This window comes from Gossypium hirsutum, unplaced genomic scaffold, assembly GCF_007990345.1.
Source record: "Gossypium hirsutum isolate 1008001.06 unplaced genomic scaffold, Gossypium_hirsutum_v2.1 scaffold_363, whole genome shotgun sequence".
NCBI lineage: Eukaryota > Viridiplantae > Streptophyta > Magnoliopsida > Malvales > Malvaceae > Gossypium > Gossypium hirsutum.
The window spans coordinates 7,823-32,002 of NW_024402979.1; the positions used below are offsets into that span (position 1 = coordinate 7,823).

The following is a 24,180-nucleotide window of genomic DNA, read 5'->3' on the forward strand; positions in this document are numbered from 1 at the left end:
GACAGAGGAAAAGCCACACATTTCCACCCTTAGATTACTGTGAGAGAATGATGGCACAAATCTTGGCGTCCCAGTGGATATAACTTTGAGGTTTACAATGGGGACAGTCTGGCTAAATATTCCTTCAGAAAAATCAGTCAAGTGAGAAGGCGTTGTAGCATGTCAGTCACAAAACTTGATAAATTGCGAGTAGTGATAACCTAAGCAAGATCATTCTCGAAAAATAAAATTCTGCATTCATGCAAATACCATTCACATATGTCTAGTTAGGAGCATTTGTTTCATTTTGATCATGTCATCCTAATCATTAGGCATAATTAGGTTCATAATACAGGTCTTATCTCCCTGAGATTACAGTGGAACAGACCAAAGAATTTCAGATCTTATCTCCCTGAGATTACAGCGGAGCAGATCAAAGATAGTAATCCTATCTCCTTGAGATTACAATGGAGCGGATTAAAGGATCGTATCTCTCTGAAGTTACAGTAGAGAAGATCACATCAGGTCTTATCTCCCTGAGATTACAGTGGAACAGACCAAAGAATTTCAGATCTTATCTCCCTGAGGTTACAGTGGAGCAGATTGAAGCCAGAGAATCTCCCTGAGATTACAGCGGAGCAGATCGAAGACACTATCCTATCTCCCTGAAGTTACAGTGGAGCGGATTAAAATAAGAGATCTCATCTCCCTGAGATTACAGCGGAGCAGATCGAAGACACTATCCTATCTCCCTGAAGTTACAGTGGAGCGGATTAAAATAAGAGATCTTATCTCCCTGAGATTACAGCGGAGCAGATCGAAGACACTATCTTATCCCCCTGAAGTTGCAGTGGCCCAAGTTGAGGATATGAGTCCGATCTCCCTGAAGTCGCAGTGGAGTGGGTCAAAATGATGGACCTTACCCCCTGAAGTTACAACAGAATTGAGTGAAGTTACAAGACATATCTCTCTGAAGTTGCAGTAGAGTGGATTGAAGCAACACGACACATTGGATTGGAATGAAACTACTTGAAGAAGAGAAGCGTCAAGAGAAGTCGAGACTCGACGAGACCGGGCGAAATTGGGCTTTCTTAGTCTTTGCTCTGTTATCGTTACACGACAACGAGCAAAGAGGGGCAGCTGTACAAGCCCAATCTGAACTCACCAGCCCAAACCCAAGACCCATTACAAGACAGCCCAACCAAACTAACCCACAGCCCAATAGCCCAAAATCATCAAAAATAGAAAAAACCCTAACCCTAGCCTCTGACAGCCACTTGCGCCGCACCCAGGCCTGCTGGTCAACCACCCCACCGCCGTTCACCTGCTTTCTGCCATTACCAACTCCACCCACTTGCCTGCAAAATCAGAGAAAGGAATGACAAATAATAGATCAAATATTGTAAACATGGCTATAAAGCCATAACAACCAATGTAAAGAAGGAGGATTTTTTTTGAAAGGAGAAGAAATAGAAACAAAAGAAGGTGGTTACCGATTTGGATCTAAAGGTCTCTTTTAACTTTCACTTCTTTTTACTCTATTTATTTTTTTTTATTTTAAAAATATACGAAAAACAAAAAAAGAATAAAAAGGAAAGACTTTTACCTTCGCCGGTGGTGCCGGAGCGCTCAGGAGGCCGAGGAGAGTCATCGGAGAGAAAAGGGGAGATTTTTGATCTCCCCGCCGCCGTACACGGCGGCGCCGGCACCGGAGGGCGGCGGCCGGTGCGGTGGCTCTCGGCCGGACCCTGGCCGGCGCTCAGAGAGAAAAGGGGAGGGGGAGAGAGCATTTCGGGTTTTTTTTTTTGAAAAGGGAGAAGAATGAAATTTTTGAAATTTTTTTGAATATATAGGCGTATGAAACGACGCCGTTTTGGCCCAGCTCCATAACGCCCAAAACGACGTCGTTTTGCTTTGGACCCGCGACCCGACCCGCTCCGACCCGAAGGATCCGCGTGTTTTTAATTTTTGGGCTATTTACGCGCGCAGTCCCTCTGACTTGTGGCGTGTTTCAATTTGGTCCTATTTCGCTATTTCTTTGTTTTTAATTTGACCACAAATTTTATTTCTGTTTCATTTTAGTCCCCTGAAGCGCCGCGTTTTGAGATTTTGGTCTATTTTCCATTTTGGTCCCTCTCCTTTCCGTGCGTGTTGCAATTTAGTCTTTTTAGTCTTTTTTTATTTCGAATTTACCCAGTATTTTTTATTTTACTTCGATTTAGTCCTCTTTTTAGTACTTTGCTATTATTATCATTATTATTATTATTATTATTATTATCATTATTATCATCTTTACTATTATTAGTATTGGTATTATTGTTGTTTCTTTTATATCTCCATTCGTATTTACTTATGTATCTTTAAATATATATGTCTTATTATTATCATATAAGGGCTTGTATATATACATGTACATATTTTACATATAATTGGTTTAATATATATACGTATACTCATATTTCTTTTTATATATATCTATATACATATACATATTTTATTTTTATAAGTATATATATTTATATGTATGTATTTATGTATTTTTGTATATTTTAATTTGCATAGACATACATACATATTTTCAATATATTTTAAACATATATATATAAATTAACGTATTTATTTGTATACATATGTATATTTTCATTATTTTTAAACTTTCATTTGTACATACATATTTTCATGTGTCTACTTTATATATGCATTTCATTATTTTCATATTCCATAATTTTATACACCTATATATATATGTACATATTTTTATATATATGCATATTTTTTTCTTTTTTAAAATATACTTTATATATATTGTAATTTATGAATACACACATATTTTATTTTTTGTCTATACATATAAATATATATAAATCCCTTTACATTTTATTGTATTCACTATTTATTTAGTTCACTTTCATTATTGTTTTGAACGAATGTTTAATTTGTTTGTTTATATACATTGTTATTTTATATGATTGTAGGTTTGACTTTTATTTATTTTATATTGTTGCTATTGCTCGTATCATTTTTACACTTTTGTATTCATTATGATTTTGTCATGTATAACAATGTAATTTGCTTTCACATTTTTACTACGACTTCATGTTTTTATTTCACTCGATAATAAATTTGTTTAAAAAAATGATATTTTATGTTTAGATTCGAGGAGGATCGTACCCTAACTTACTGGGTTTCGATTTCCACAATAAATCTAAACACACTAATCTTTTCAAACTCAAGTTTTGAAACGATCTCGGGAATTAAGAAAAGATCGTGTCCTAACTTACTGGGCATGATCCCTTTCCTAAACCCGAGATAATAAAATATCTTTTAAATAAGCATTTTTCATCCGCGTATCGGGAATTTGAGACATTGTGTCCTAACTTACTGGATATGATTCTCTTTCTCGAATAATGTGAAATATTCCCTTTTTCCTGAAAATTTTCAACGTTTTAATACAAGGATCGTATTTTTAAATTCTTTTGAGTTTTTAATTTTCGACACCAGGACATTAAGTAATCAACCAGGTACCAATTTTGGGCGTATCGAGGGTGCTAACCCTTCCTCGTGCGTAACCGACTCCCGAACCCGTTTTTCTGAATTTCGCAGACCAAAATCGTTGTTTTAATAAAAATTAAATGTTTATTAAAAACAACCACTTTTCGAGGTGGCCCGATCACACCTCATCAAAAAAGATTGGTGGCGACTCCCGTTTTCATTCTTTTTTCAAAATCCAAGTCGACCACGTTTTCATCCAAAAAAATGGTGTCAACACTGTGATTGCAGGCTATGCTCAAAAGGGTCATGGTTATGAAGCATTGGGGTATTTAGGCAAATGCAACTTTGTGGTTCTAAACCCAATGTGGTTACGCTTGTGTCCGTTCTTTCAGGCTGTGCTTCTATTGCAGCATTACTTCAGGGGAAGGAAACTCACTGTTATGCAATCAAATGTGTTTTGAACTACGATTGGAATGATCCAGGAGAAGATCTCATGGTGATTAATGGTCTAATTGACATGTATGCTAAGTGCAAAAGTACAAATGTAGCTCGTTTAATGTTTGATTCAGTTGCACCAAGTGATAGGAATGTTGTGACTTGGACTGTCATGATTGGTGGATATGCACAGCATGGAGAAGAAAATGATGCACTGAAGCTCTTCTCTGAAATGCTCCAAGAAGGTAACTCTATGAAGCCAAATGCTTTTACCATATGTTGTGCCTTGATGGCTTGTGCTCATTTGGCAGCACTAAGGTTTGGTAAGCAGATCCATGCTTACATATTACGCAATCGTTACGAATCTGTAATGTTGTTTATGGAAAATTGTCTCATAGATATGTATTCCAAATCCGGTGATATACATGCTGCTAGGGTTGTGTTTGACAATATGCAGCACAGGAATTCAGTTTCTTGGACGTCGTTACTAACTGCTTATGGTATGCATGGCTATGGAGAAGAAGCTATCAAGGTTCTGGATTATATGAGAGTAGCAGGTTTTGTTCCTGACGGTATTACCTTTCTTGTTTTACTCTATGTATGCAGCCATTCAGGTATGGTTGACCAGGGAATCAGATTCTTTGAAAGCATGCATACTGAGTACAGTGTCACCCCTGAATTGGATCATTATGCTTGCATGGTTGATCTCTTAGGCCGTGCTGGTCGGTTTGGTCAAGCTCTGGAATTTGTTCACAGCATGCCCATGGAGCCAACCGCAATTGTATGGATTGCATTACTTAGTGGTTGTAGGATCCATGGAAATGTGGAACTTGGGGAATATGCTGCAGCCCAGCTTCAGGAATTGAGTTCAGAGAATGATGGGTCGTATACATTGCTTTCAAACATATATGCTAATGCAAGGCGTTGGAGAGATGTGGCCAGGGTCCGATCTTTGATGAAATATTCAGGGGTCAAAAAGAGAGCAGGTTGCAGCTGGGTCCAAGGAAAGAAAGGCACTGCAACCTTCTATGTGGGTGACAGGTCTCATCCACAATTTGAACAAATATACAAACTTCTTGCTGACTTAATTCAACGCATCAAGGCAATTGGGTATGTTCCCGAGACGAACTGTGCACTTCATGATGTGGATGATGAAGAGAAAGGTGATCTTCTTTTTGAACATAGTGAGAAGTTAGCTCTAGCCTATGGCATTTTAGTCTCTACTCCTGGGGTGCCTATCCATATCACTAAGAACTTGCGTGTCTGCACTGATTGCCATAATGCCTTTACTTACATATCCATGATCATTGATAATGAAATCATATTAAGGGATTCAAGTCGCTTCCATCATTTCAAGAGTGGATCTTGCTCCTGCAGAGGCTACTGGTGATACAAAATCATTGATGGTGAAGTGGGTTATGAGATTTGGCAATTGAAGAGGTCCGTCTGATAGGATGATCCCACAATGATGGAGTAAATCTGCTCCTAATATTGAATGCAAACGGTACCTTTTATATTTAGCTTCAGCTAACATAACAATTAACACAACTAAGGCCTAAGATGCAGAATTTATTCTGAAATGGCTTTATACAGGGGAAAGAAATTTCTGTAGCAACACAAGCTTGATCATCTAAAAGGTAGATTTCATTCATGTAGAAATACAGGACAAAGCAATCTCTGGTTCATTCTATGTCAAAAGTTAGTAGAGATATGGGGATTGGCCCTCGGAATGGTAATAGGAACAGGCAATTCAGTTTCTTTCCGATAAGCTGCTGGCTATTTTATGTATGCTTCCGTTATGCATGTTTGAGGCTTGCTTAACAAACCCAACTGAGAATGTCTCATATTCTTTCTTTAGCATTAGCTAAATGCAGGTGTGAATTTGGATAACTGTAGATATTCGGTTTACCTTTTACAAAATTGAACATTGCAGATTTAGATAATATTCATATCTGGATATTATCACTACTTTCTTCGACATCATCCGATTCCATTATACTTTCGTGGATAAAGGTTCTGATACTTGAACATATTGTTTGAATCCATTTTACTTTTATAGATAATAGCTTTGAATCTCTTTATTTTATTTAAAATTGTATATATTTTTAAAATTTTCTAATTAAATTCAGTTGAAATTTGAAGTTGAAGCCTCTACTCAAGATTAAAGTGCTAGCTTAGCTGGATGTACAAGCGATTGATGCATAGAATAGACGCAAGCAACGAGTAGTGTTGCAGATTATAATAAAATATAGTATTAAAATCAGAGGGTGGGAGCTCTTTCAGCAGTTCCAGCTATGACCGTGAGCAAGTTGTTCCCGAAAGGGTCACTGAGATGTTTGGCAAGGTTCTCAACGGGACCTTCTCCAGTGACATAGGCTTGGAAGTAGAAACCCAGCATGGCGAACATTGCCAGTCTACCATTTTTATCTCTTTCACCTTGAGCAGAGCTGCTTGGTCAGGATCCTTGGCCAGCCCAAGTGGGTCAAATGGACCTCCAGGGTGAAGCTTGTCCTCCAATTCCTAAATAAATTATGGCAAAATTTTGTTAATTAATTAATAATGTTTGGTTGGTAAAAGTTACTATTCATAATAGTATTAGAGAGGCAGGCATATATATATATACCAAGCCATTAATGATTCTGTAATATTCAGCTCCACCAACGAGAACGATCTCCGCAATGACAGCAGCAATAAGGTTGATAGGGATATTCTTGCCGAAGTAGTTCAAGGTGTTATCATCCAGGAGAAGAGCTCCTGTCTGCAATGCAGGTATGGAAAATCAACGTTCAACCAACACATTAATTCCATATATATAGTTATAGCCCAAATAGTAAAGCTAAAACCTTGAACCAAACGGCTTCAGGGCCGCATTTGGCACCAAATTTGTTAAAGGCTTCTGGGATGATGAATCCAGCTGCACCAAGCATCGCCCACCTTGCATGTATCAGTTCAAATGCTTGATATCTGCATTCAATATATATATTTTCATTCCTTAAGTATTGTATTCATCCCTTAAAAGGAAAAGTATTAACTTACTTGGCAAGGTCTTCTGGCTTCTTGCTCAGGCCAAAAGGATCGTATCCATAGCTGAATAAAATAAATATCATCATGAATGAATGTAGTCTTATTTATAAATCTTATTCGAACTTAATAATACGCACTCTCCGGGACTTCTCCAGTCAAGTACTCAGGGATCTCTGATCTGTCTAACAGCCCTTCCGGCAAGAAAATCCTTCTGTAGGGACCAGATTGAATATGCAACAAATGATCAAGTATATGCATTAAGTTGAATTGGTTTAGCCATAGGGTTGCAGCTAGCACATACCGTACCACTTAGCGAGCTCTTCATTGGCTGGGGAGACAGACGCAACCTTGGACTTGGGAGGAGGTGCAGCCTTCTTATTGGAGAAAAGAGCCACGGTCTTGAATGTGGCAGAGCTTGAGGGTGTGGGAGCTGATGACTTGGCCCAAACACTGAAATTCAGAGGGTTACCTAGCATTTCAGATTTGGCGAGGGAAGGAGCTAATGGGGCCATGTTGGCGGAGGAGTAGGGAAGGGAAGATGAAATGGATACTATAATTAAGGTGGACGTGGATGTTTCCATAGGCTGGCTCATGAGAAATCTGATAGGAGGGTCCATGGTGGTGTGGCAGATCATGGTGCTGACGTGGAACGAAGGCCTCTGCTCCTTCTAGATTGCTACCTCTTGTTTGGATAAGTGGTAGTACAGTTACGACATGTTTTGCATTTGCATTTGGTCTCACTACCCCACATGATTTTCCCTTTTATTTTTCTTTTTTTGAATTTATTATGCGGATGTTATTGCATCTCTTCAGGTATAATCACAAATTTAACTCTTAATTTTATATTTTTATCAATTTCATCCTTATTTTTGGGTCTTATTTTTTAAGTTAAATTTGGCCTTCAAACCTTAAAAAATTTTGAATTTGATCACCAACCTTTCAAAAAGAATTAATTTGTTTTTTTAGTAAAAATACCAACTAAAACGTTAAATTTAAACATGATAATCCATTTGTACTTCATGCATTTTTGTTAATTTTATTATAATTTTATATTTTTTAAATTATTTGTTGATGTGGCTATAAGACAAATAGTGTCTTATTTTATTTGGCATTATGACAAATTTAGTCCTCAATGTTTACATGTTTTGTCAATTTAACCTTAATTCTTTTTTAGCTAAATTTAATCATTAACATTTCAAAAAGAATCAAATTGTTTTTTTTAAATGTTAACTAAAACATTAATTTTTTTAATGATATTGACATGGCAACTCGTCTAGCAATCTACATGTATTTTATGTTGAGATGTCATTATTTATTTATATGCCACATCAACAAAAATAATTTAAAATTTATAAAATATTCATAAATTAAATATATATATATATATGTATATATATAGAAAGTTCATAAAAATTGAAAAAAAAGTATGAGTACACATGATTGCCATGCGTACTATTATTTTAAAACTTTAATGTTTTAGTCTATACTTTAAAAGAAATAGCAATTCCTATTTGATTGTTTTTGAAAGTTAATGATCAAATTCAACCATTGTTAAAAGGTTGAAGGTCAAATTTAATTTTAAAAAATAAGGGTCATATTGATAAATGATACAAATATCAAGAGTTAAATTTGTAATTATACCTTCTGAAAATAGTTTTGCAACTAAATGTCTAATTTAATTTCAAACCCTACATTCCTACAAATTCTTCCTACAACAACATATTTTCATATGTAGTACCAGTATAATGCTAAAGTATTGTAAAATTATAATATAAAGGGTGAAAGGGATAAATATCAAAATTATACATGAACTTTACTTTTGTGTAATTTTATGCATGAATTTTCTATTTAATTTAATTTTCACAAATTATTAACGCAACTGTTGGTATTGCATTGTTTTATGTTTATATTGCACATAAAAATATTTATATTTACCCCATATAAAAATAAACTGATATATTTATTTCTTTAAATATATTTGATTGAATCGAAATTAAAATTTCATATATATATTTAAACTATGATCAAAGTTTCACGTGTATAAATGCATGCATGAAATTAAAGTTCATATATCAAATTACATATTACATCAAAATTAATGTATAATTTTGATATTCATCCCTACCTACAAACAAAAATGAAATGAAAGATCCATGATGATTATAATGAACACCCTCGGCGACTCTTGAACATGCAAGCTTATTAATCTTGGTTGACTTAATGAAATATAGTGAAAGAATATTTTAACCGATCCTCTCTCTAGGTTGGTCCGTGATTTAAACGAACCATAAACTTTACTGCAGTTAGAGAAGATCGATTTTGAAGAGAGGAAAAAAACTGATGATGTAATAAAAATCATTGCCATATTCCAGCCAAGGATTGTCCGAGATAGCTATACGACAATCTCTTATGTTGGATTATTCAAAAAATTATTCCAATACCATGCCTTCCATAACCTACTACAAAAATTCATAATAGGATAGATGCTGATTTCGGAAACCCCAAAAAATTTCTTCCTCCATACCTTCCAAGCTTTTCATGGCACATTACGACAACACCCAGTTCCACTCTTTCCCTCAAACAGTGTAGTGCTGTTGGATGGTGTCAATGTCGAGTCCTTTGAGTTTAACTACAGATTCAACGTGCCCTTTGAGTGTATGAAGTTCCCTCAACCTTGCTACTTCGGCACGCTTCCTTGCTTGTTCAGCAATCTCTGACAGTTCTCTATAGTTGGTCTCCTCGTTGTAGAGCTGTGTCATTTCAGGTGGTGTCAAGCCATGAAGGGTGCGTTGTGCCATTGCCCATTGTGCTTCCCTCTCTCCTTTTCCATAATCCTTCTTTGTTGTGAAGGCAGTCTATATAGATTGATATCAAACATCAATACTTATTTGAACGAGGAAAAAACCTTGTTTTGAAAGGAGTGATTTGATTAGAGTTGATTAGATACCTTGCTTTGAAGTAAATTATCCCAAGCCTTTCCACTCAAAGAATAGCGAATCAAGAACTTGAGTACGTCAAGTGGGACGTAGAAGACTAGACTGTAGAGCCAGATAACGCCAGCCCAACCCCAGCCAATGCCTTTGATTCTGGCAAAGCCCCAGTTTGCATAAACAGCAAGGAGTGTAGCTATCTAAAATGGTGAATCCAAAAACCAGAAGTTTATACCAATTCTAGCTACAATTATATATATATTCTAACAAATTGAAGTGGAATTTTATATATTCATATATAACTCACGAGTTGGGCCAAAATGAAGGCAACCACGAGGAGAAGACCAGGACGTTCGATGAAAGACCAACTTCGAGAACGAGTGACAAAAATGAGTGCCTGACTCACTATACTCACTTGGAGGTAGATAGCAGCTGTAAGTTCATCTTGATTGTGCCTAATGGATCTTACCCCAAACTTGTCCTGCAATTATTATTATTATTATCAACCTTTAGATGTTTCCAGTGGATGTTTGGTTCTTCTTGTTATGGTTTTATAAAGAGTGTTTGATGTTTTTCTTACCTGAAAGAAGTTGGAATCGCTAGCAGCCCAGAAGAAACAACAGTCATGCAAGCAAGGTAGGTACCGAGGACAATGCCGGTGGCAAATATCTCCTTGAGCTTCCATGAGTCAGGCATAGGAGATGGCTTAACCCTGTCCTTGGAAATGGTCATAATGGTTCCATCGTTCAGTATGGCAATGATCAAAACCATGAAAGGCGAAAAATCGAACTTCCAAATAAGAGCAATGAGCATAAACCCTAACACGATTCGGATAGTAATGGAGACGGCATAGATGGTATAGTTTTTCATTCTCTGAAATATGGCTCTGCTTGTTAGAACAGCACTCACAATGACACTAAGTCCTGGTTCTGTTAGCACTATATCTGATGCACCACGAGCTGCATCAGTTGCATCATCCACTGCAATTCCAATGTCTGCCTTCTTAAGCGCTGGTGCATCATTCACACCATCTCCAGTCATGCCACAAATATGATTCCTTTGCTGTAGCCTCTTAACAATCTCATATTTGTGCTCTGAATGAGGAAAATAGTGAGTTTTCAAAGACCATCAAACTAATATTGCATTTCAGAAAAATAAACATGAACATACCAGGGAAAACGCCTGCAAAGCCATCAGCCTTCTCAATAAGCTCATCAACACCAATCGTATCGATTGTGTCACCCTTATTTTGGCCAAGGAGAGCAGATGATGGATACATGTTGGTTCCCATACCGAGCCTGCGACCAGTTTCTTTGCCAATGGCTAGTTGATCACCAGTGATCATCTTGACATTGACACCGAGATTTAGAGCCCGACAAATTGTCTCCGCACTGTCATGCCTTGGAGGATCAAACAGTGGCAGTATGCCCACAAATTCCCATGCTTCTCCTTGAGCATCCTTGTTTTTTTCTTTCACAGTCTACAATATCAAAATGTCCATTTCATAATGACCTTTTTCTTTCCATTATTGAAATTAAGTTTGGTAGAAAGAATACAGAATATTACTTGTCTAGCCACAGCAAGAGAGCGAAGCCCTCGATCTGCAAAGTTAGCAATGATATCATGAGCTCTCCTCTTCACATCATCTCGGAGATTGCATAGATCAATAATCTGATTTATGTCAAGTAATAACAACACGAAGTTACAACCACAACTGTAATTTAAATCCCGGAGATGATATGGAAAGCATTGGTACAATATAAGTCAATCCATTTACCTGCTCTGGAGCACCTTTGCTGACTCGATGCCAACTACCGTCAGCCTCGATATATGTCATGGCTGTACGCTTGTCTACTGGGTTAAACGGAAAGAAATGGACCTCGGTAATACCTGCTCTGGCCTGCAAATCAATTGAACATTGAAGACTGATGAGCAAAAACATAATGAAAGGGGGTTGTTTTTGTCAATCTTAGCTGACCTCTTTTGGATCACCTAGCATTCCAACAATACAGGCATCAATAGCATCTTGATTCTCAACCCTGGAAGCCCTTGCCGCTAGTAGAATAACCATGTCCTTGTCAACATCGTTTGTGAAAACCTGAAATCTCACAACATGGTTCTCTGTGAAGGGATGAATACATCATCAATCCATAATTGATGTTAACTTCCAATTCAAGGACCAACCTCGACTAAGGACTTGTCTACAGTAAGCTTGTTGAGAGTAAGTGTCCCAGTTTTATCACTGCAGAGTACATCCATTCCGGCCATTTCTTCAATAGCTGTCATTCTCTTAGTGATAGCTCCTTGTTGTGAAAGCCGGTGAGATCCAATGGCCATTGTCACAGATAAAACTGTTGGCATGGCAATTGGAATTCCTCCAATGAGAAGCACCAGCAGATTATCGATTCCGTCTCTGTACCTGCGCTGTTGGATTGGATACATCACCACTATCTCAATAAGCATCCCTACCCCAATTGAGCATATACAGAAGTTTCCAATTGCTGTCAACACCTAATGAAACAATCACCATTTAGTGCACATCAAGCATAAGATATGTTGCTCTGACTTGATCAGACACATGTATGTTCAAGCTTTTTCATATATTTGGAAGATCCTTTTAGGATCATATCCCAATATTCATATCCAGACATGCAACACACGAAGAAAATTGAAGATCCTTTTAGTATTCATCTTCACCATAAAAGAGGTTATTTGCTAGAAAACAGCTCCTGAGATTACCTGCTGGAAGTGCCCTACGTTGTTGGTGCTGTCAACAAGGTGAGCAGCTTTTCCGAAGAAAGTGTGCACGCCGGTGGCAATAACAATAGCCTCTAACTCCCCTTGCTTGACGGTAGAACCAGAGAATACCTCATCCCCTGCATTCTTGTTTACAGGCAAAGACTCACCAGTAAGGGCGGACTGATCAATCTTGAGTGGATCACCTTCAAGGAGACGTGCATCTGCAGGGACAATATCTCCCAACTTAATGCTGATGATGTCTCCTGGTACCAGTATCGCAGCTTCTTGCTCGCTCCACTTTCCATCTCTTAGGACCTTCAATCATTCAAACATGCAAAAATGGTTAGAGACATTAGAAACATTCAAACAAGTAAGTTCTACTTAAATTGAATTTATTGATGTTCCTAAGCACCTTTGTTTTGGGGGCAAGACCAGCCATAAGTGCTGCAGCAGCATTGCCTGCATTGTTTCTTCAATGAAGCTAATAGTTGAATTGATCAAGAGCAATGCCACAATACCAATGAAGTCTTGCCAGTCTGGGGGCTTGCCCTGAATTTATCCATAGAATTAGAGATTTCATATCGAAGAGAATTAGTTCAAGTACAAGGGAAAGGAAGAAAGAGCGATAAGGGATAAGCATACTCCTCCATTAGCCAAAGCAATGGCCATAATAGCTGCAATCTCCATCACCCATGACAGAGGATTCCACATAAATCCCAAGAACTTCAAAACCTTGCTTTCCTGTTTAATGTAGTTTTTTTAAGATTTTCAGTTTTTTTTTTTCATAAACAAAATGGAAAGAAGAGAAAATAAAGAGGGTTAAATTAGGGTGTTTGCCTGTTTCTCTTCAAGCTTGTTAGGACCAAAGATATGCAGCCTTTTTTGGCCTTCCTCACTTGATAAGCCATCTCTGGTGCATTTCAACTTTTGAAACACTTCATGGACAGGAATTCGCTCCTGCATTGAAAGTTGGAAATCAAACTCTAAACTTGGAATGAAATTATAAACAAGAAATGAATATTGATAATAAAAAAAACTATATATTTGAATTAAATTCCGTAAGAAAATTTACCAGAAACAAAAGAAAACACTTACAAGGTCGATGGTCTCATTCTTGATATCTTCCAAGCCGACGCTGGTTTCCGCCATCTTTCTCTCTTCTTCAAATTACTTTCCTAGAAAAATAAATTTAAAAAAGAAAAAAGGAAATGCAGTCTCTTTCTTTCTTTTATCTTTGCATGCAAAGCAAAAAAAGTACACGTTAAACTTTCAGCTACTTCTTTTTTAACTCTTATTTCAAAGAAAATGAAATCAAGAAGAACAACTTAATTACTAGTTTTCTGTTTGTTTTGTTTTTTTTTTTTTTGTTAATGAGTAATTTGTAAAGATTAATTAGTTGGGGTTGGTATAGTACAAGAAAAAAATATACATATAACAGAGAGAAAATGAAAGTTGTGGGGATCTATATATTGGAAAAGTGGTGAAGGTGTTGGAATAGAGAGAGTGTAAATGAGCGAAGGAGCGGGAGTTTCTTGGTCGACGCAGCCCAGGTCATTCGGCTCTCACTTTCTCTTCAACTCACGTTTTTCTTAACCTATAAAGCTCACGATTAATTGGGTCTTTTTTTTATTATTAGCCCCATGATATGATTACATGCAACCATTTAAGCATTGGGTTTAATATAGAATGGAGGATGCTTCAGTGTAGGAGTAGCCCCACGAGATGATTTAGATGTAATCATTTAAGCATGAAATATGTTTGACACACTTAATTGTATATGTAGTGGCTATAAATTAATGATATATTTTTTCTTTTTTAATTCTTAAATTAAAAATAATTATATACTTAATATGTTATTAAAAAAAATATTACCATGCTGATTAAGTCGTAACTCAATTGGCATGAGAATTGTTATTAATGAAGAATGACATGGGTTCAAGTGCAATGAAGCTCATTACCCTATTATTTATGGGCTGGGAGTGGTTATGGGTAGTTCTACGCATTGTTTTATAAAAAAACACATATAATTAGAACTTATAATGAAATTGTTCAAAAAAATATTACCGTATAATATATTTATCAAGTGAGTCACATTAATTCCAACATTTTATTATAGAAGTTCTGATATTGTTGGCAAAGGTTTAGGTTCTAGATCTTTGAGTACTCAAATTCAAATTCTACCATACACAGTTATTATGGATGAGATCAATTTGATTGGTAGGTTTTGTTCAATTTATTTTAGTTTTTTTGTCCATTTATGCATTATATTCATTTAATTTTATTTTGTAAAACTCGAATATATATTTATAATTATAGTGTACTTGTGATTGTGCATGTGGTTGCACTATAGTTATACTTGTAGTCTCTTAATAAATCTCTAACATTTTTTTCACTTGGCCAATATGATAAATCCAATACCTATATGTTAATCTAGTCTAATTCTCACTCCATTAAATATTCATTAACATGAATCATGACAATAGCATTCTTTTATTTATACAATATTAGAGGTGGGGATGGTGGTTACACGATTTGAACTTATGTTAAACGAATATTTGATAAAAGTTTTAATCACTGCTACATATAAGTCAAGACATGGCAATCATATTCCAATGCAAGTTATTATACCCACTTTGGCTTAGGACATGTGCATCTAGCAAGCCTACTGAAAAGTGCCCACAAGCAACCCTCCGCTTTCCATTGTCCGAGTGGTCATCGGATGACTAGTGTCTTGTAAGTCCTACTACCATCCAACCTCCTGATCTCCTTGGAAGGGTCCTAATCACCCGCTCTTGAGGATAAGTCTTTCACCCCTGTGAATGAACTACCCTCTCCCTTAGAAAGGCCTTATCAATCTATCTTTATGAATAGGCCATTCGCTCCTCAAAGAACCTGTTTTTCTAGTGTGAACACTTCTCTTAATGTGAACATGCCCTTTAGGCCCACAATTCAAAATGAATGATAAAATGAGCCCCATCACATTCAACCCTTTATGTATCCCACAATGATGACTTATTGGTAACAAGTTCATCACCTTAGCACCACCTACCAGAGGACCTCCACTATATATGCCTTTCAGCACGATGGAGAAAGGATCGACCCTTAAGCACTCATATCCACCTTATTGTCCTCAACCTCCTTACTTGCATACCTCCATCGGCTCTCCGCCCTACTAGCTTGAATCGACCTTTTTTAGCACCACCATATCATCCTCCATGACTCTTTCCTTATTGATATCCTCATCAATAATTCGTGCAGTGAGTATGAAAAGTCACCATGGCTTCCTTTTCAAATATCGATACTCCCCTTAACCCAGAAAATCCAACCAAATCTACCAACCCAACAAACTCTTCAACTCCAGTTAACACCATTTATCCCGTTACTTTTAACTTCCCTTCAACCCAAAACCCTACTACCACAACTCAACCACTAGCATCCTTTCAGACTTCTAATCCCCTTTATTAGAATCTATGGTTGTTCTCTCGGTCTGCTCCACTCCCATAATTTTTCTAACCATTTCCACCATTATCCCAATTGTAGAGCCTAAATTTTGCCCGGACCCAACAAGCAGAGCTCAAAGCACCAAATAAATTAACAGTCCAATTAACGCCCCACTAAACCAACCACTAAACCCCACTAAACCAATCACTAAACCACCCCACTAACTCTATCACCCCACTTGTCTGCAAAAAGAAAGAGGCAATTAGTTGTAAAATTTGGCTACAAAAGTCATTCAAAACTATTGTAAAGGGGGTTCTCTTTTTGGAGAAAAAAGGAGAGAGATTCGAATAGAGATTTCAATACAAGAAATACACGGGATTAATCAAAAATCAAAGCAAAAGATGTGTTTTTTTTGTCTATTCTTGTTTTAAGTACTTTGTTTATTTTATTTTATCTTTCAATTTTATTTTGTTTTTTTACATACGAAAGTAAAAATAAAGGAGAAGAAGCTTACCCATTTTAAAATTGCCGAAAAAAGGGTTTTTTTTAGGTCTGACCGCCGTGTACGGTGACACCGACGGCAACGCTGGAGGTCCGGTGACAGGAGCAAGACCGGACCGATGGCCGAATTTTGAAGGGAGAGGGAGAGTGTTATTATTTATTATTATTCTATATACTATTACTGTTTTCTTTATTATTATTAGTAGTAACGTAATAGTGTTTTATTATTTTATTATTATTACCTTTTATTACTATTATTATTAACCTACTATTATTATTTTATTAATATAGTATTATTTTCTTTTTTTATATTATTATTATTATTAGCACGTATATTATTATTATTGTATCATTTCTATTTTTATTTTATTATTACTTTATTACTATTGTTTCTATCATTATTATTTTCATTACTTCCATTATTATTATCATTATTTTCAATTATCATTAATATTCGTTTGTTTATTATTATTATTTTTAACACTATTATCATCATTATATTTACTTTTTTTAATATTATTACCATTTTTTTATGATTATTACTATTATTTATATTATCCGTCCTATTTTTAACCTATTTCATTCAATATTTTGTTATACATGTGTTTATTTGCCCATTCCTGATTTAAATTAAATTTTCATTCGAATTTTCTTTATATTCCATTTTTATCTCTATATTATTTTATTTATTATTATTTTTGTCTGGATTTTTCAAGTAAAGGCAATATTTGGTACTTGGAAATTAGAGAAATCGTGTCCTAACGTATTGGGTTTCGGTTTTTTCGTTTGATCTAAGTAACCGATTATCCTTTTAAATTAAAATACATGAGTTTTAAATAAAATAAATGCAATATTCTGTAATTAGAAATTCGAGTAGTCGTGCCCTAACGTACTGGGTTTCGATTTTCTGTTTGATCTAAATATCCGAATATACTTTTTAAAATTTAAATATATGAGTTTTAAATGAAATAGAAGGCAAGCTCATACTCAAGGGTTGAGGTGTTGTGTCCTAACGTGCTGGATATAACATTTTACCTTGAGATGAAACGGTCCTTGAATACGTTTTAATTCATCTAAATACTTTAAAAAAACATTAACACTAAGAGGGATCGTATTTTAAACTCTTGTCAAATTTTCAATTTTCGACATTAAGACATTGAATAACCAATAAGGTACCAAATTTGGGTGTGTCGAGGGTGATAACCCTTCCTCGCACGTAATCAACACCCGAACCCGTTTTTTCAATTTTCGTAGACCAAAATCGTTGTTTTGATCAATAATCTATTTATTGAAAAACGACCACGTTTTGAGGTGACCTGATCACACCTCATCGAAAAGATCAATGGCGACTCCAAACTTTCGTTTTAAAAAGTTGATTCTCGTTTTTCAAAAAAATGGTTTCGACAGCTTGGTGACTCCACTGGAGACCATAAGGTGTCAAGCCTTAAATGATTATTTTCTATCTTTTTTTCGAAAATTGAAATTTGGTTTTAACATACAATCCTCTTTGTTTCATTGGGTATGTTTTCATATTTATTCATTTTTTTGTATTTCGAGTTTTTATATCCCCTCACATTGCATTGCATGACAGTTTGGTCATGGCCTTTTTAAGTGAGAGTGAGAAACTACGCCTTCGTGAGGTTTCACCTCCGCATGGGATAGTGGACCGCTTCCGGGATACATCCGTACCTATGTTTTCGTGAGATTTTTATCTCTGCATGGCCATAGGGAAATGTATTCCCCTGAATTGAACTCGATCCATATGAGCCTATAATGGGTGAAATCGAGAATCTGCTGGTTCAGGTACCTGTCTTTAAAACAAACCGATATAGCAAGCCTTAAGACCCATCTAGGTAGAGCCATTCAAACCTAGTGGTTACCAAGTAGGTGCTCTATTCTATTATGTATTGTACGACATGTTTTCTTTTGTTTGTTATGATTGTTCTTTCTCATAAAAAGGTGTGATTCACGTCGTACTAAATAGAAGCTTGCATGAAATAATTCTTGATATGGATACAATACACCGTCCGAATATGTCCGAAGTAAACACGACAAGAGAAGGATGAGGGTCTACAGGGAGTACATGACTTGGCTTCAAGATTTAAGCCAACAAAGTTATTCTGAACGTCAACGTCTCGACTTACTTAAAGAAGCTGACGAGCATCACGAGGATGAGTGAGCAAGGAGTCCAGCCCAGATCAAGCAAAAGGAGATAATTCGCAAGATTTGATTTTAGCGTTCGAATATGAAGAAATATCAATGTCTTCGCCTGGGTATCGGGCAAGGCCGTACATGTTTTCGCTTTATGTAAAGAGATTTGTTATCTAGAAAAGTTGTTCTAACAGATTGAACCAGAATCAACGCCTCTTTTTGTATTAATTTTATGCATTTGCATTGCATTTCATCATATGCATTGAATGTCATAAAAGGGCCCTAATTAGTTAAAAAACTATTTCAGTTAATCTGGAAACCAATAAAAACCTCCCAAGTACGCATCTTTACTGTACACGAAGAAAAACTAAAGCGATGGATGAAAGACTAGAAAAGGTTAGAACCAATACAAAAGGAAATGTAAGAACAGATGCAAGTACAATGCAAGAACAACTGGCTAAGATCTAACATGATATGAGGACCAGATATTAGAATCCCAAAATAACATGATGAACCAATTGACACAGTTATTGGCTCAGGGGCAAGGAAAAAGCCCTATGGTTAATACTGGGGAATGATAATGAAATCTTCTCTACCCCCAGGTTTACCCCGAAAATGTTCAGACACAACCTAAGATGTATACACGAAGGCCATCTATTACAATCAAGCCCTAACAGTTCAGGCAGGTGATTCGGCGTCTATGAATTACCAAGTCAACTCAGGCTCTAATCCGCAGAATAACTCAATTATCTTGTTGTCTTCAATCTCGATGAAGAACAAAAAAGACAGGTGGAGTTCTCGAAACAATTAGAATACCGATGCAATGGTTAGAGGAAAAGTTCAAGAGTAATAGAAAGTGTTAACTATCACTGTTGGAATCGATGCTAAGGATTTGAGCTTAGTTCCGGACTTAGTGCTTCCCCCAAATTTCAAAATCCAGAGTTTGAGAAGTTTACAACGGGACTAGCTATCCGAAGCTCACATCACCATGTTCTTGCAGATGAATGACAGACTATGTCAATAATGATCAATTATTGATTCATTGTTCTAAGAAAGGTCTGGTCGGGGCAGCATCCAATGGTACAACCAATTGAGCCTGTACTCAGATCAATTCATAAAAAGTCTAGCACAGGGCTTTCATGAAACAGTATAGTCATGGTGAAGGATATGATTCTGATAGGATCACTTTATAAAGTATCAAAAGAATCGAATGAGAGTTTCTAGCAATACGCCCAAAGGTGGAGGGAAGTCGCCATACAAGTCCAGCCACCTCTCCTAGAAAAAGAGACTACCATGTTTTCATCATACTCTGAAGCCCCGTTCATTACCATGTTTGGAAAGTACTACTCTGGCTTTTCAGATATAGTATGTTCCGTGAGATGATTAAAATGTGGTAAGGAGTGGAAGATATTGCAGGAAGAGAGCGCTAAAAGGTCAAACCCCGAAAATAAGGAAAATGAAATGAACATTGTGAGCATGCCTTCTAAATTGGTTAACGTAGGCCAGCGAGGGCATATAACCACTAGATATCAAGACTCTTCAAGGCAGGATCCAACTCGAGGCCAATACAGAAAGGTTCAGGGTTTACACTTATCCCGATGTCATATAAGGAGTTGTATCAAATCTTTGTTATGTGCATGTGGTGTTTTCTTCTACTCGGAACCTGTGCAACCTCCGTTCTCAAAATGTTAATGAATGCTCATACGGTACCTGCGGAATAACGGGACATCAATTGAAAACTATACTACATTTTAAAAAGTTGGTCGAAGGTTCATTGAAATGGGAATTTGAAGTTCGATGATTCCCCAGAACCTATCTGACAATGAAGTAAATGCAATATTTGAAAGTGAGGGCAAAGATTGCAATATTGAACAAGTCAAAAGCCTGGAGGAATATCAGGAAATCTGAATGACATTCTGAAGAGGGAACCGGGGGAATAAAAGGTTTCCAAACCCTTTGCATACTTGGAGTGTTTGAACAATTGGATTGTAGAAGATCTCTGTATTTATAGAGCTAATTTAGAGCAATATTCAAAACGTTTGTTACTTTAGCCTAGAGCAATAAGAATCTTTTTATGAAATAGGTTGTGTCTAGATCTTTATTTCATAAAATGCATCTTTTTAACAAATATTCTTTTATTTTTCCATTTCATACTGTACAAATAATTGTTCTTAATTCTTTTGTTCATTGGACTTTCTTTCAAATATTATTTTATTTATTCATTCATGATCATACCATATCAATAACCATCCTTAGATATTTATTCTTTGGAATCTGCCTTCGTACCTATACAGGTCCCTAGATATCAATGACGCGAGTTGACGCTATCACTTACTCAGAGTCTCCTTTGAGTGAGATATGTTTTAGGGGGATCTCAGGACTTGAAGATGATAGAGATTGTGACTTATCTCCTGATTTGTTAATGATGTAGAACAGATTGAAATAGATCCTACATTACAAAGGTTAATGGACGTTTTGAGCAAGAGCAAAGATTGGAGCCTATATCACCACAGAGATAAAGCGAGACGTCATTGAGTTATTCCAAAATGTTTTCGTATGATCGTATCAAGATACACTAGGCTACCCAAGACGTGTGGTGTTGTTAAGGTTAAGAAAATCTTAGAAGAGGTCCATAAAGGTGTCTGAAGAACACTGTTAATAGTTTACAATGGTCAGGGCTAATCATGAGGTTCGGTACTGTTAATCCACCATGAAAGGGGATCGCATCAGTTATGCCGTAATACCAAATTTATCGAGACAAAATTCATTGCCTCATCTTCATCTTCATAGGACTTTCTCTATGTGGGCATGGATATTATTGAGCCGACCCGCGTCAAAAGATTCTACAACATCGTCATCTTTATGGTCGTCGATTATTCACTAAATGGGTGAAAGTCGCTTCATATGCCAATGTTACCAAATTCAACAGTCATCAAATTCTGTAAAAAAAAAAGAAAAAATAAAAAGATCATGTACCGACAATGAATACCGAAGGATATATTTAATAATGCACAATAGTATGATATAAAAGTCGTAGTCTGTTCAGACCAGACACCATATCATCCCAAAATGAATGGCGCAATAGAGGCAACAAAAATAATCTGGGGGAAATGACCGGACTTATAAATGTTGGCATAGGAATCCACCATTCACCCCCTATGCTTATCGATCGTCCGGACAAACTTTTGTCGGATAACAGTTTTTCATTAGTTTATGGAATAGAACGGTTGGCCTATTGAAATCGAGATTCCTTCTCCCAAGCTTCAATGAATGAAGAATTGGATAAGCAGGAAGGATCCAATGAACTTAATTGAATAAAGAAGTTGAAAGTTACCCGTCATGGTCAAAACATACCAAAAACGAATAATGCGAGCTTACGACAGAAAGGTTCATCCTAGAGAATTCCACGAGGGGGATCTGGCATTGAAGAAGATCCTTTCTATACAAAAGGACTTCAGAGGAAAGTGGATGCCCAAACTGGGAAGAACCTTATATAGTAAAGAAGACCTGTTCTGGAGGAGCATTGATATTGACTGAGACGGATGGCAATGACCTGCCCAATCCGGTGAATTCAGATTCAGTCACAGTTAGTAGTTTCAAAAAAAAACACAGAAAAAAAAAGAAAAAAGAAAAAAGAAAAAGAAAAAGGAGAGACCAAAGTGAAAACCCGCAAATGACGTTGAGGCTAAAAAGGTTTTAAATTGAAAACCCGGAAAGGGCAATTCAAATAAAAAGTAGGGCATGCGATAGTCTTGCTATGCTTGAATTAACAAGGAGGAGGTATGCTACATCTTGGGCATCAACAAAATACTCTAGATCTCTTAAACACATGTCGAGCTCAAAATGGTCCTTAAAAAGTTCGTACAGAGAAGCTCAGGCTTGATATCTGGGGCAACTAGTCTTCATCTTACCCATATTGAATTTAATATTTTTGATTACTTTATTCATTTCAAGACACGCTCCCAATAAATTTCCTTCTTATTGCATTTGCTATCTTTGATTAACTTATTTATTTTCAAGCTATGCTCTCAATTATTTTCTTTCTTATCCATTGTTATGATCTTTTTCAATCATTTTGCATTGAAATATCGATTAGTGGACTAATAATACTTTCGTAAAAAGAGTTTCGCAATTATTTTGGAAGCTTCTAAATAATACAAGAACCTGAAACAGGACTATTGTTTAAAACTTACCAAGCCTAAGGGTTTGAAATATTGGAGAAAGATGATTATCTTTTTGGACTTTTTATTGGTTGAACAAAAAAAAGACAAGACATTTTGTCGGTGATACAATTTTCGACAAATAACGAGCAATGTCAATTCAAGTGTAAAAGGAGGTCATTCTCTGGAAAAAAATGACACTCTACATTCATGCAAATATCGATATATACATTTAGTCATTACACCTAGAGAATGGTGCAACAGAACAAATTGATTGAAGATGGTACTAATCCTATATCTCTAAGTTGCCAACAAGATGGATAGAAGAAACCAAATGTTATTCCCCTGAAGTTACAGTGGGAAGTACAAACTTTATGTCCCAGAAAGTACCGTGGAAGGGACTTTGAAATTAGCGGGGCAAGTTTTGTAGCAGAATGTGATTGTTTTTTGAAGGTTTCTGTTGAGAATGCCAGTCGAACAAGATAGCAGCGTAATACGTCAGTAATAAAACTCTGATGAACAACAAATGATGACACTTTAAGCATTTAATCATGTTTCTACATTCATATCATTCATAACACATTTGGTTAGGAGCATCTAATTCATTCTGATCATAGCATCCTAATCATTTAGCATAAATATAGGCATATGAAACCGAGTCTACAGGATATTCCCCAGAGGGACGGTGTAGCAACACCGAAAAATTGTAGATCTTATCTCCCTAAGCAGTAGTGGAACAGATCGAAGACGACAAATCTTATCTCCATGTAGCGGCAATGGAGCAGATTTAAGCCACCAGCCTTATCTTCATGAAGTTACAGTGGAGCAAGTTCAAGATATAAGTCTTATCTCCCTGAAGTTACAGTGGAGCAGACTAAAAATTGCAGACCTTATCTCCTTAAACAGTAATGGAGCAGATCGAATACGGCAAATCTTATCTCCATGTAGCGGCAATAAAGCAGATTTAAGCCACTAAACTTATCTCCCTGAAGTTGCAGTGGAGCAGACTGAAATTGTAGATCTTATCTCCCTAAGCAGTAGTGGAGCAGATCGAAGACGGCAAATCTTATCTCCATGTAGCGGCAATAGAGTAGATTTAAGCCACCAGCCTTATCTCCCTGAAATTGCAGTGGAGCAGACTGAAAATTACAGATCTTAGCTCCCTAAGCAGTAGTGGAGCAAATCGATAATGGCGAATCTTATCTCCATTGTAGCGGCAATAGAGTAGATTTAAGCCACCAGCCTTATCTCCCTGAAGTTGCAGTGGAGTAGGTTCAAGATACAAGTCTTATCACCTGAAGTTGCAGTGGAGTAGACTGAAGATAGCG

General features: G+C 36.4%; 1 protein-coding gene and 2 pseudogenes across 1 annotated transcript; 1 reads left to right on the plus strand and 2 right to left on the minus strand.

The window, feature by feature from the left end:
• Positions 1-3,734: 3,734 nt before the first annotated feature.
• Positions 3,735-5,881, plus strand: LOC107897341 (pentatricopeptide repeat-containing protein At5g16860; the record flags this gene model as incomplete). The annotated part of the gene is given in 2 exon segments (XM_041110417.1): positions 3,735-3,798; positions 3,801-5,881. Coding segments are annotated over 2 exon segments (1,560 nt in total), but the record flags the coding sequence as incomplete, so codon positions are not given.
• A 154-nt stretch (positions 5,882-6,035) lies between these two features.
• LOC121203207 (chlorophyll a-b binding protein CP26, chloroplastic-like) lies at positions 6,036-7,638 on the minus strand (annotated as a pseudogene).
• Positions 7,639-9,110: 1,472 nt separating this feature from the next.
• On the minus strand, positions 9,111-14,105 carry LOC107895715 (ATPase 9, plasma membrane-type-like; annotated as a pseudogene).
• Between the last annotated feature and the right edge of the window lie 10,075 nt (positions 14,106-24,180).